The sequence below is a fragment of the Somniosus microcephalus genome, chromosome 5 (genome assembly GCF_052327205.1).
Source record: "Somniosus microcephalus isolate GS21.2 chromosome 5, FLI_Smic_1.0, whole genome shotgun sequence".
Classification (NCBI taxonomy): Eukaryota; Metazoa; Chordata; class Chondrichthyes; order Squaliformes; family Somniosidae; genus Somniosus; species Somniosus microcephalus.
The window spans coordinates 92,245,962-92,258,497 of NC_140991.1; the positions used below are offsets into that span (position 1 = coordinate 92,245,962).

The 12,536-nt window shown below is 48.0% G+C and overlaps 1 protein-coding gene across 1 annotated transcript in view; it reads right to left on the reverse strand.

Moving 5' to 3' along the window:
- The window catches only part of dnah5l (dynein, axonemal, heavy chain 5 like), a 450,024-nt gene that overhangs the window by 212,065 nt on the left and 225,423 nt on the right, over positions 1-12,536 (reverse strand). Inside the window, exons 50-52 of the mRNA XM_085987988.1 lie at positions 10,605-10,772; positions 3,877-4,083; positions 3,351-3,680 (exon numbers count right to left, since the gene is read on the reverse strand). Coding sequence (XP_085844114.1) covers positions 3,351-3,680; positions 3,877-4,083; positions 10,605-10,772 — 705 coding nt within the window. The remainder of the gene's footprint in view (positions 1-3,350; positions 3,681-3,876; positions 4,084-10,604; positions 10,773-12,536) is intronic.

Sequence of the window (12,536 nt, forward strand, 5' to 3'; positions counted from 1 at the left end):
TTCTTTTTATATAACTATAAAAACTCTTACTATCTGTTTTTATATTTTTTGCTAATTTACTTTCATAATCTATCTTTCCTTTCTTAATCAATCTTTTTGTTATTTTTTGCTGTCTTTTAAAGTTTTCCCAATCCTCTATCCTCCCACTAGATTTGGCTGCCTTATATGCCCTTGTTTTTAGTTGAATACTATCCTTAATTTCTTTACTTAGCCACGGATGGCTGTCTTTTCTTTTACACCCTTTTCTTCTCAGTGGAATATATTTTTTTTGGAAGTTGTAAAGTAACTCCTTAAATGTACACCACTGATCATGTATTGTCTTACTCTTTAATCTATTTTCCCAATCCACTCTACTCAATTCCACTCTCATACCTTCATAGTCTCCTTTATTCAAGCTTAGCACGCTTGTTTGAAATCCAACCTTCTCACCCTCTAATTGAATATGGAATTCAACCATGTTATGGTCACTCATTCCAAGGGGATCCTTTACTAGGACATTTTTAATTAATCCTGTCTCATTACACAGGACCAGGTCTAAGGTTGCTTGCCCCCTGGTCGGTTCAGTTACATACTGCTCAAGAAACCCATCCCTAATACACTCAATGAACTCATCCTCAAGGCAGCCCTGCCCAATTTGATTTGTCCAATTAATATGATAGTTAAAATCCCCCATAATTATAGATGTTCCCTTATTACAAGCCTCAACTATTTCCTGATTGATACTCTGTCCAACAGAGTTGCCACTGTTCGGAGGCCTATAGATTACGGCCACTAGTGTTTTTTTCCCCTTATTATTCCTTACCTCCACCCAAACTGTTTCATTATCCTGATCTTTTGACCCAATATCATTTCTCTGTATCACAGTGATTCCTTCCTTTATTAACATAGCCACCCCACCTCCCCTTCCTTCCTGCCTGTCCTTCCTGATCGTTAAATAACCTGGTATGTTTAATTCACAGGCATTGTCACCCTGCAGCCATATTTCTGTAATGGCCACAAGATCATACCCATATGTAGTTATTTGTGCCATTAACTCGTCTATTTTGTTACGAATGCTACGTGCATTCAGATAGAGAACTTTCAAATATGTTTTGTGACACTTAGTTCCTGCTTTTGCCCTTTTTATTACTTTACCTTTTACTCCATACCTTCTGCCCCTTCCTGACACGCTCTGGTTTTTAATTTCCCCACTGCTACCTAGGTCTATGACCTTCTCTGTTGTCATTTTTATTATTTGCTCTCTAGGAACCTCCCCCCCACTAGTTAGTTTAAAGCCCTCGCTACAGCCCTAGTTATATGATCCGCCAGGACTCTAGTCCCAGCACTGGCCAAGTGAAACCCGTCCCAACGGAACAGCTCCCTCCTGCCCCAGTACTGGTGCCAGTGTCCCAGGAAGCAAAACCCATTTCTCCCACACCAGTCTTTGAGCCACTCATTTAACTCTCTAATTTTATTTGTCCTAGCCAAATTCGCTCGTGGCTCAGATAATAATCCAGAGATTATTACCCTTGTGGTTCTGCTTTTTAATTTGGCCCCTAGCTGCTCAAACTCCCTCAGCAGAACCTCCTTCCTTGTCCTATCTATGTCGTTGGTACCAACATGGACCACGACAACTGGATCCCCCCCCTCCCACTCCAAGTTTCTCTCCAGTCCAGAGGAGATGTCCTTAACCCTGGCACCGGGCAGGCAACACAGCCTTCGGGACTCTCGCTCTCGGCTGCAAAGAACTCTATCTATCCCCCTAACGATACTATCCCCTACCACTACAACATTTCTTTTAACTCCCCCCACTTGAATGGCCCCCTGCTCCACGGTGCTGTGGCCAGGTTGCTCATCCTCCCCGCAGTCCCTGTTCCCAACCTCACAGGGAGTAAGAGCCTCGAACCTGTTGGACAAGTGCAAGGGCTGCGGCTCCTCCAACACTACCTCCTGGGTCACCGTACCTGCCTCACTTCTAGTCACACCATCCTGACCCTGGCCACGGACTACATCTGAATTAATTAATCTAATTGGTGTGAATACCTCGTGATACACAGAGTCCAGGGGGCATATATAGGGCAGACAGAAAGGAACTTTTCCCCTTAGTAGAGGGGTCAATAACCAGGGGGCATAGTTTCAAGGTAAGGGGCAGGAGGTTTAGAGAGGATTTGAGGAAAAACTTTTTCCCCCAGAGGGTGGTTGGAATCTGGAACTCACTGCCTGAAAGCGTGGTAGAGGCAGGAACCCTCACAACATTAAAGAAGCATTTAGATGAGCACTTGAAACGCCATAGCATATAAGGCTACGGACAAAGTGCTGGAAAATGGGATTAGAATAGCTAGGGCTTGATGGCCGGCGCAGACACGATGGGCCGAAGGGCCTCTTTCTGTGCTGTATAACTCTATGGCCTAGAAATTCGGTGGGCTGCGCCACCAGTTAGCGCCCAAAGAGGGCACTTAGTGAGTTTAGCGCCACTGGCCATGTCTCCCGCAAAATTTAGAGGGGCACTAATGGCGGCGTTAGCCGGTAGCGCTGCGCCACCACCGATGACGTCATTGGTGTGCGCAGCGCCCCGCTACCGCCCCGATCGCGATATTTGGTAGTGCCCCCCGCTGTAACGCCGGTCGCAATTTGCGACCGGTTCAGGGGGGCCTACCTGCGGCAGTAGAGGCACAAATTAAAGGAGAGGTGCGGGGCGGCCATCTTTGTTGTTGGCCGCCTGCCAGCACCTCTCTGCACTCCCATCCCTGGCCTCCTAACCCCCCCCCGCCCCCGCATTGTGCCGGCTGTGTCCCAAGAGCCCGGCACTTCTCCTCGGTGCCGGGCTCTTTTGCCGGCACTCGCGATCTCTGATCGCGCTGCAGCAGGCCCCTCCCCTTTAAGAAGGGGAGGAAGGCCTGCAGTACCGCAGCGCGTCGTGCCGCAGCGACGTTGCGCTGCAATTTTCAGTTGCAGCGCCCCAAGATGGATGCGGGGCTCCTCGAGTAGCGCCGCGCTTCCGTTTGGGGCGCTCAAACTGAATAACCGGCTGGCGCTTGCGGCTCCTTCCGGGGCGGTACTTCCGGCGCCCAGGCGAGACTGGCGCCCCAAACGGGGCAACACCGAATTTCTAGGCCTATGACTATGACTCTATGATGCTACTGGAAACGCTAAGGCCCTCACCAAAATGGCGGCCACCGAGTTCCACGCCACAGAAGGGCGTTAGAGTGGTCTTAGGTCACTTTTGTTTCTCTCTCTCTTCCTCTCTGTACTCCTTAACTTTTCTCTCTTTACTTCTAATTCTCATCCTTAAACAGCTGAATCATCAATCCATTTAGTTTCTTATACGCACCATTCTATGTGGTAGTACAAGATGTTGGCATTTACCATACCTTAATCTTAGTAGCCTGCCACAATTTGCGAGTGGTTGATACTAAAGCTGAGGCTAGCTTGCAAACCTCTTCAGGGAAACCACGCTGCTCACAGAAATAGCCGCTTGCAACAGTTCTAAAAATTTTGTCGATGGATGCATTTGATGGGAGTGTACAGTTATAAATCGTGAACTGTCTCTTGAGACGTTGAGGGATGTCATTTCTGCCACCACCAGGATGAATCATAGCAGCAACAAACTGTACGTCAACAATGTTGGTGAACTCTCCAGGCTTTTCTAGATTGTAGAAACCCTTCTGTTCCATTAGTTGTCGGACAATCTCATTGGTTATCTGTTTAATGAAGAGAGAGTTCATTAAGCAAGTTCCATGCAATATGCTGAACAGGATGTCTTTGCAAAATTTCTTGTTTGCTTAAAACTTAAATGTCAAATTTATTTTTAAAATTACATCACAAAGTATATATGTCCGCAAAAGCAATTTTAGTTAATTCAAATGCTGCAGTGACTGAGCTAAAGAACAGATTTACCTGATCACCCCATTCATTGATCACAGGCATGTTAATGTCATCAATAAACACAGTCATTTTTTTGCCACCGGGTGGGCCATATGTAGTGCCCATTCGTTTATCCACATAACTTTCAATGCTTCGTTGGAACATATTTGGCATGGTGGCAGAGGAGAAGTTCAAACTTTTGATTGCATGGACTTCAGGATCATATTTGCTCATGTAGCCCTGGAATTTAATTTGCAATACACAAATTAATACCTCAGAGACAATCCTCAAACGTAACAATCATCAGGGTATTATCTCTAAGCAAACTATAACAAAGATTCTCTCTGTCCATCCAAATATGTAGTTAAGTTGAATTACACAAGAAACACTTGCCTGATCCAAATGGTTGAGGAGGCAATTTTAGATTTTCAATACATTGGTAAAGTCTTTTTTAAGATGTACTTTTTGAATAATTTAAATGCCAAATACAGGAACTGTAGAACCTCTATCATTCCTAACCTGAGTGCTTTAGAGTCAATTAGGTATTTTTCAAATGTAGTCATTGTTCTAATGTAGGAAATGTGACAGTCAATTGCACACAGCAAGCTCCCACAGACTTTAGGGGATAAAAATTGGGTAGCGCCCCCTTTGGAGCGCTACCTTCACCGGGGCGCTAATTTTAGTGCCCCGCATCCCTCTTGGGGTGCTGTGAGCCAATATCATGGTGCTATGTGCCGCAGTGCCATGGGCTGTGGCACATCGCGCCACGGTACTGCAGGCCTTCCTCCCCTTATTAAAGGGGAGGGGCCTGGTGCAGTGCGTCCCGGCACCCAGCTGGGCAACCAGGGATTGGGAGTGCCGGCAAACGAGCCCGGCACTCAAGAGGAGTGCCGGGTTCACGGAGAGCAGCCAGCACCCCGCGGGAGGGCTTCACGGGGGCTAGGGTCAACAACGGGGGCAGATGCTGGCAGGGGGCCAGCAACAAAAATGGCCGCCCACCACCTCCCCTTTAACTAGCGCTGCCCCGGCTGCAGGTAGGCCCCCCTGACCCCGGCAGACATAGTGTCCGGCGGTAAGTCAGGGGCACCACCAATATTACAGCCGGGGCGCGAGCGGGGCGCTGCGAATGGCGATATACTTCCAAGTCAGGATGGTGTGTGACTTGGAGGGGAACTTTGAGGTGGTGCTGTTCCCATGCACCTGCTGCCCTTGTCCTTCTAGGTCTCATCCAAAAGACCTGATGGCCTACATCCTAGGATTCTAAAAAAGGTGGCTGCAGAGATAGTGGATGCATTGGTTGTGATCATCCAGAATTCCCTAGATGCCACAATGGTCGCAGCGGATTAGAAGGCAGCATCACCGCTATTCAAGAAAGGAGGGAGAGAGAAAACAGAGAACTACAGGCCAGTTAGCCTGACATCAGTCATCGGGTAAATACTGGAATCCATTTTTAAGAAAGTGGTAACAGGCAACGTTCCCTCTAAACTGCGTTCCCCTGTTAAATTTTGCGCATGTGAGTAACTGTGAATGTGCAGATGAGTCATGATCTTAATGAATGGTGGAGCAGGCTCGAGGGGCCGTATGACCTACTCCTGCTCCTATTTTTTATGTTCTTATAAGACAGCAATGTGATAATATGTTTTCTTTTGTGATATTGGTTGATGGATAAATATCGGCCAGGACACCCGGGAGAACAGAGCCATGGGATCTTTTACGTCCACCTGAAAGGGCAGACGGGGCCTCAATTTAAGGTCTCATCCAAAAGACGGCACCTCTGACAGTGCAGCACTCCCTCAATACTGCACTGGAATGTCAGCCTAGATTTTGTGTTCCAGTCTCTGGAGTAGGAAACTAAGAAAACTAAGAAAATGCAACAGCCAATTTGCACACAACAAGGTCCCACAAACAATGGTGAGATAAGTAACCAATTAAACTGTTTTAGTGGTATAGGCTGAGGGATAAATGGTGGCCAGGACACCAGGAGAACGTCTTTGCTCTTCCTCGAATAATGTTACGGGATCATTTACATTCACCTGAGAGAGCAGATCGGGCCTTGGCTTAATGTCTCATAAGAAAGATCACAACTCTGACAGTGCAGTACTGAGGGAGTGCAGTACTCAGTACTCCCTCAGTACTGCACTGAAGTGTCAGCCTAGATAATGTGTTCAAGTCTTGGACTGGGGCTTGAACTCACAACCTTCAGGAGGTAAGAGTGCTAGCACTGAGCCAAGGCGGACACCCAATTATCCATACAAAAGCAAATTACTACAGACGCAGGAAATCTGAAATAAAAACAGAAAGTGCTGGAAATACTCGGTAGGTCAGGCAGAATCTGTGGAGAGAGAAACAGAGTTAACGTTTCAGGTCGATGACCCTTCATCAATCTGGGATAAGGAGATGACTATTTTAGCAGCTGATGTATGGTCATCGAATTGAAACATTAACCCAATTATCCATAAATTGGAATCATTTTTTTTTTATTCGTTTATGAGATGTGAGTGTTACTGGCAAGGCCAGCATTTATTGCCTATTCCTAATTGCCCTTGAGAAGGTGGTGCTGAGTCGCCTTCTTGCACCGTTGCAGTCCGTGTGATGATGGTACTCCCACAGTGCTGTTAGGGAGGGAGTTCCAGGATTGTGACCCAACGACGATGAAGGATCGGCGATATACTTCCAAGTCAGGATGGTGTGTGACTTGGAAGGTAACTTGGAGGTGGTGGTGTTCCCATGCACCTGCTGCCCTTGTCCTTCTAGGTGGTTGAGGTGGTGGGTTTGGGAGGTGCTGCTGAAGAAGCCTTGGCGAGTTGCTGCAGTACATCTTGTAGATGGCACACACTGCAGCCACTGTACGTCGGTGGTGGAGGGAGTGAATGTTTAAGGTGGTGGATGGGGTGCCAATCAAGCGGGCTGCATTGTCCTGGATGGTGTTGAGCTTCTTGAGTGTTGTTGGAGCTGCACTCATCCAGGCAAGTGGAGAGTATTCCATCACACTCCTTACTTGTGCCTTGTAGATGGTACAAAAGCTTTGGGGAGTCAGGAGGTGAGACACTCGCCACAGAATACCTATCCTCTGACCTGCTCTTGTTGCCAAAGTATTTATGTGGCTGGTCCAGTTAAGTTTCTGGTCAATGGTGACCCCCAGGAGGTTGATGGTGGGGGATTCACTTCTGTGGTGCGAATGTTACCTGCCACTTATCAGCCCAAGCATGAACATCGTCCAGGTCTTGTTGCATGCGGGCATGGACTGCTTCATTAGCTGAGGAGTTGCGAATGGAACTGAACACTGTGCAATCATCAGCGAACATCCCCAATTCTGACCTTATGTTGGAGGGAAGGTCATTGATGAAGCAGCTGAAGATGGTTGGACCTAGGACACTGCCCTGAGGAACTCCTGCAACAATGTCCTGGGGCTGTGATGATTGACCTTCAACCAGTTAATCATCACAGCCCCATCTTCCTTTGTGCTAGGTATGGCTCCAGCCAGTAGAGAGTTTTCCCTCTGATTCCCATTGACTTCAGTTTTACTAGGGCTCCTTGATGCCACACTCGGTCAAATGCTGCCTTGATGTCAAGGGCAGTCACTCTCACCTCACCTCTGAAATTCAGCTCCTTTTTCCATGTTTGGACCAAGGCTGTAATGAGGTCGGTAGCCAAGTGGGCTTGGCGGAACCCAAACTGGGCATCAGTGAGCAGGTAATTGGTGAGTAATAAGTGGACAAACTTGGACAATGAACAAATGTCCTCAGGCCATTATCAGCTGATCACTGATGGACTAGAGAAATGGAAATTTAATGGCCCTGATTTTCCTTCCCTACCCTTCCCTTCCTGAGCCAGGCAAGGCAGAGCACAGCTGAGGTGCACTCTAAAGCCACGATTTTCCCTACCTCGACGGGCCCATGGCAGGCGAGTCGCAGCCTCGCTGCTGACTCCATCCCTGCCTCTGACATGACATTCCCCTGATTGGGCTTGTTAAGCCCATCCAGCGCGTTACCCGGCCAATTGAAGGAAGCGGGTCTGATGACGTCATTTGATGACGCGTCATCAGCCAGTTTCCTTAAAGGGACCATGTGCAAATTCACTTTGACATTTGTGCTGTCAGTGTTCTACAGCATTGAGGTGCTGCAAACACTGACAAGCACTGCACAGAGGTGCATGGCTACACACAGGCTCCCCCACGACTCCCTCTATATGTTCAGTCGATCACAAAACGTTACTGCAAAGCCACATTCAACCTCATCCTGCTGTGCCACATTACATCCCCATCACTCTGCCTCCCCTACCCTACTCCAGCACATCCTTACTCACACCAACTTACCTTGCCCCTCCACCCATCCTTCTCTATCTACATTATCACTTCCCCATCTCACTAGCCACCCTTCACACTCACCCTCATCCTAGTCCAATCATACCAATTAACAACACACAAGGGTAAGCACTTGGGTGTTTTAGCCAATGTTCATGTGAAGTTTCTTATAATGTGCTGTCAAACATTGAAATCTTTATTTTCAATACTTTATGTTCTCAGACAGATTTCTGTGCACCTTTGGAAGTGGCTTAGTGAGTTGCAGTGAATGGTGAGACATAACGGCATCCCCTGCAATGCTATTGAGTGTGAAAGGAATGGCTTGAGCATTGTAGGGATGCTTTATGTTGTTGGTGTGGCAGCCAGGGTGTACAGTGTCAAGTGAAGTAAATCTGGCCATGGTGAGGCCATCCCTGGCCTCCCGGGCAGCAATGTGGTCGGGTGTTAATGCCCTCTGTCCTGTGCAGCATCGGGTGATTGTGGAGAAGGTTAGTATGGTTGTTGGTGCTGCTGATGTGCCTGGTGATGCTGGTGCTGTGGCTGATTGTGGTCAGATTCTGAGAACCAAGATGAGAGAGTATAAACCGTACCCATGCTGATGGAATAGATGGCAGGTGAACTTGAGATGACAGAAGCGATCTGTCAGTGGTGAGAGAGGTTGTTCCAATGAGGTGACACTGGATAGAGAGTTTGCTCCAAGCACTTGCAACCTGCATAAAGCCCAATCTGTCTTCCAAATGCAGCAAGCAACAGCTTCTGAGCTTGGAGAGTAAACAGCTGTGAGATGGGAGCTTTTATAGCACATTTCAAGCTGTCAAGTAATGAAATGATTGCATGGCCATTCAACTCTTGCCCAGCTTAACAGACGTGATCCTCGAGCAGCAAGGACCCCGTTGGCGAACACGTAAAATCAAAAGTTGAGCTCAAATGTATTCTTAATGATCTCTAAACAAGTTCATAATTACTTGAATTGGGTCCCCCGCCGCTACGTGTCAGGTCTGCTCAGCACTGACAGACCCGACATTTGGTAAAGGAGCGTGGCGGCTGGTTGACAGCAGGGTCCCGACCCACTGTCAAAAAAAAACACTTTCCCACCGACCCACCACCGATCGCACACACTGACCCCCGGAATATTCCTCCCATGTAACATGAATTGAGCATACCAGAATTTCTGTGTTAAAATCAATAGCTTTGGCCAGATGTTCCTCAGCCATAGATTCACCCTGACCTCATATACATTGGCAGGATCAGAAACAGAGGTCAACAATGGGTGCTCCCCAGCACTTATATTGTGGAGCGGTCCCACAGATTTTTGATACCACATTATTTATTCCTAGGGCTAAACAACACTTCAAAGTGTCCAGATGTTCAGAGTGTCAAGAGCTCCATAAACAACTGTAAAATTATCCAATAATAAAGCTCCAAGGCCTAGAAATTCGGTGGGGTTAGCGCCCAATTAGAGGCGTTAGAGGGCCTTGCGCCGGAATTATAGCCGCGATCGAAATTGCGTTGGGCCCTACCATCAGCGTTAGCCGGTAGCGCTGCGCCGGCACCGATGACGTCATCGGTGTGCGCAGCGTCCCGGTTGCCGTGGTAACGCGGCCGGACGCCCAAATTCAGTTGCGGCCGCCTCGCCCGTGGCAGCCGCAACCAACGATTGTTCAACGGGATGTTGCAGCACGTAGCGCCGGCGCATTAAGGTGGAGCGGCGGCCGGCCGCTTTCCCGGCGGCCGCCTGCCCGCACCTCCCTCCCCGGACTCCTCCACCACCCCCCCGCGGCACTGATGTGTGTGGCCCGCGAGCCCGGCACTTCTCCGAGGTGCCGGGCTCATTTGTCGGGCGAATCGACCGGTCAGTGGTCGGCTGCAGGCAGCTCCTCCTTAACAGAAGGAGGAGGCCTGCAGTACCCCAGCCTGCCGCACCGCATCGGGTGCCGCAGCGGGGGATTAGCGCCGCAAACCTGCATTCAGCGCCCATAGCGAGGCGCTGAAACCCTCCATTAGCGCCCGCAGCCGTCTGGGCGCGGGGCAGCTGAATTTTTGGCGGGCGCAGCGGCAATTATCGCGGGCGCAAAATTTTGGGCGCAAAAGCCCTGGCGGAGGCAAACCTAATTTCTAGGCCCAAGAGTCTAAACTGTGTCAATGCTTGGAAAATAAATGCTGGCCTTGCCAGTGACACCCACATCTCATGCAGGAATAAAACATTAAAAAAAATATTTCAACACACAACCCAAGAGAAATGAATGCAACCTAGAGTATTTGAACACTAGAATTAAGTGAATTTAAAAAATATTTTGCATTAGTTATACTAGTTATGTTAGTTCCTTACTTATTAGGTTAAAAAGCTATTACTTTGTCATCTATTCAGTAACTTCGGTTTATCACATATCACTAAAGTTTGTCCACTGTAAAGCTGCATGCCTATTCATATCTGAATTTGTAGGATTCAATGTCATACCTTGATCATAACTGTCTTGGCTGTTCCCTGTTCACCAATGAGCAGCACAGCTTTTTCCTGTTTCATGACTGTGTGCATGAGAAGGTCTGTGCGGACATTGTCTACATTTGGTACCAGGATTGATGAATAGGCTGGCACAGAGTCAGGTGGATAAATATATTCAGGTACCTGAAATTCGAAATACACATTTCACTTACTTAACTTACAATTGAAAGTGTTCAATTATCTTTAGTCCTATTTACAATGCGGCTATCATATAAAATTTCAGCTCTGCTCTGAATTTGCTCTTGCAAATTCGAGGGAGTAAATAATTGGCGAGCTTAAATGAAGCTAAAATATTCATCTCCATATCTCAGCTGCAGAAGTGGTGTAAAGGATGCCATGTTGCAGAGGGTGAGTTTCAGAGCACAGAAACTGTTGGTTACTGCATTTGTAATACAGAGAGAGATTTCTTTAGCTTATAAGTTTTTAGATCCAACTGTATATCCAGTGTCACCTCATTGGGAGAACCTCTCTCACCATTGACAGATCGCTTCTGTCATCGCACCTGCAGCTGCCATCTATTGCAGCAACATCGGTGCCCTTGAAAAAATCAGACCTTTGTCCTCCAAATCCTTCCACAATCAACACCAACACCAACATCACCAAGTACATCAACATCACCAATCTTCTCCACCATCACCTGATGCTGCACTGGACACAGGGCCATCATCCCCTGACAACATTGCTGCCCGGGAGGCCAGCGATGGTATCACCATGGCCAGATTGTCTTCACTTGATGCTGTAAACCCTGGCTGCCACATGATGCAACAGGTTGACACCATCCCACACCAGCACCGTGTAGCATCCCTTTAATGTTCAAGCCATTCCATGCAAACTCATCACTATAGCGGGGCTGGGGGGGAGGGAGTTATGTCTCAACATTCACTAGAACTCAGTAAGACACTTCTCAAGGTGCGCACAGATCTGTCCAATAAGGGGCAGTGTTGGAAAAATAGATTTCACTGTATGACAACACATTACCAGAAACTTCACATGGACATTGGCTAAACCTCTCAAGTGCCTACCCTTGTGTGTTGTTAGTTGGTATGCTTGCAGTAGGATGAGGGTGAGTGTGAGGGGTGGCTAATGAGATGAGGAAGTGATAAAGTAGATAGAGAAGGTTGGGTGGAGGTGCGAGGTAAGTTGGTGTCCTGGGGAGGTCTCTTCAGCCCTTGGAAGGGAAGAGAACCTCCCTGCATGCTGTGACTTCCTCCATACATCATTGGAGAGCCTGGGTGCAAGCGTTCACCTTTGTGCAGTGATTGTCAGTGTTTGCAGTACCTCAATGCTGTGAAACACTGCCAGAACTGTAAAACTCCATGTAGATGTGATCCCTTTAAGGAAACCGGCTGATGACACATCATCAAGTGACGTCATCAGACCCGCTTCCTGTTAATTGACCGGGAAGCCCGCAGGGAAAATCACATTTACAGAACAGCTGCAGCTGAAAACAGGACCGGAACCCAGAAACCAGCTCTCCCGCCACCATCCCACCTCCTCCATTAAATTTGTGGCCATAACTCACCCCCGCCCCCTCCCCCCCCCCAATTGTGATGAGTGTGAAAGGAATGGTTTGGACATTGTAGGGATGCTTTATGGTGCTAGTGTGGGGTGGTGGCAACTTGGTGCATCATGTGGTAGCCAGGGTGTACAGCATCAAGTGGTGCTGATGCCCTGTGTCCTGTGCAGCATCAGGTGATTGCGGAGAAGGTTGGTCATTTTGTTGGTGATGTTGGTGTGCCTGGTGATGTTGGTGTTGGGGCTGATCATGAAGGAATTCAGAGGACCAAGGTGACATTTTTTCAAGGGCACTGATGTTGCTGGAATAGATGGTAGCTGAAGTTGAGATGACAGAAGCGCTCTGTCAATGGCGAGAGAGCTTGCTCCAAG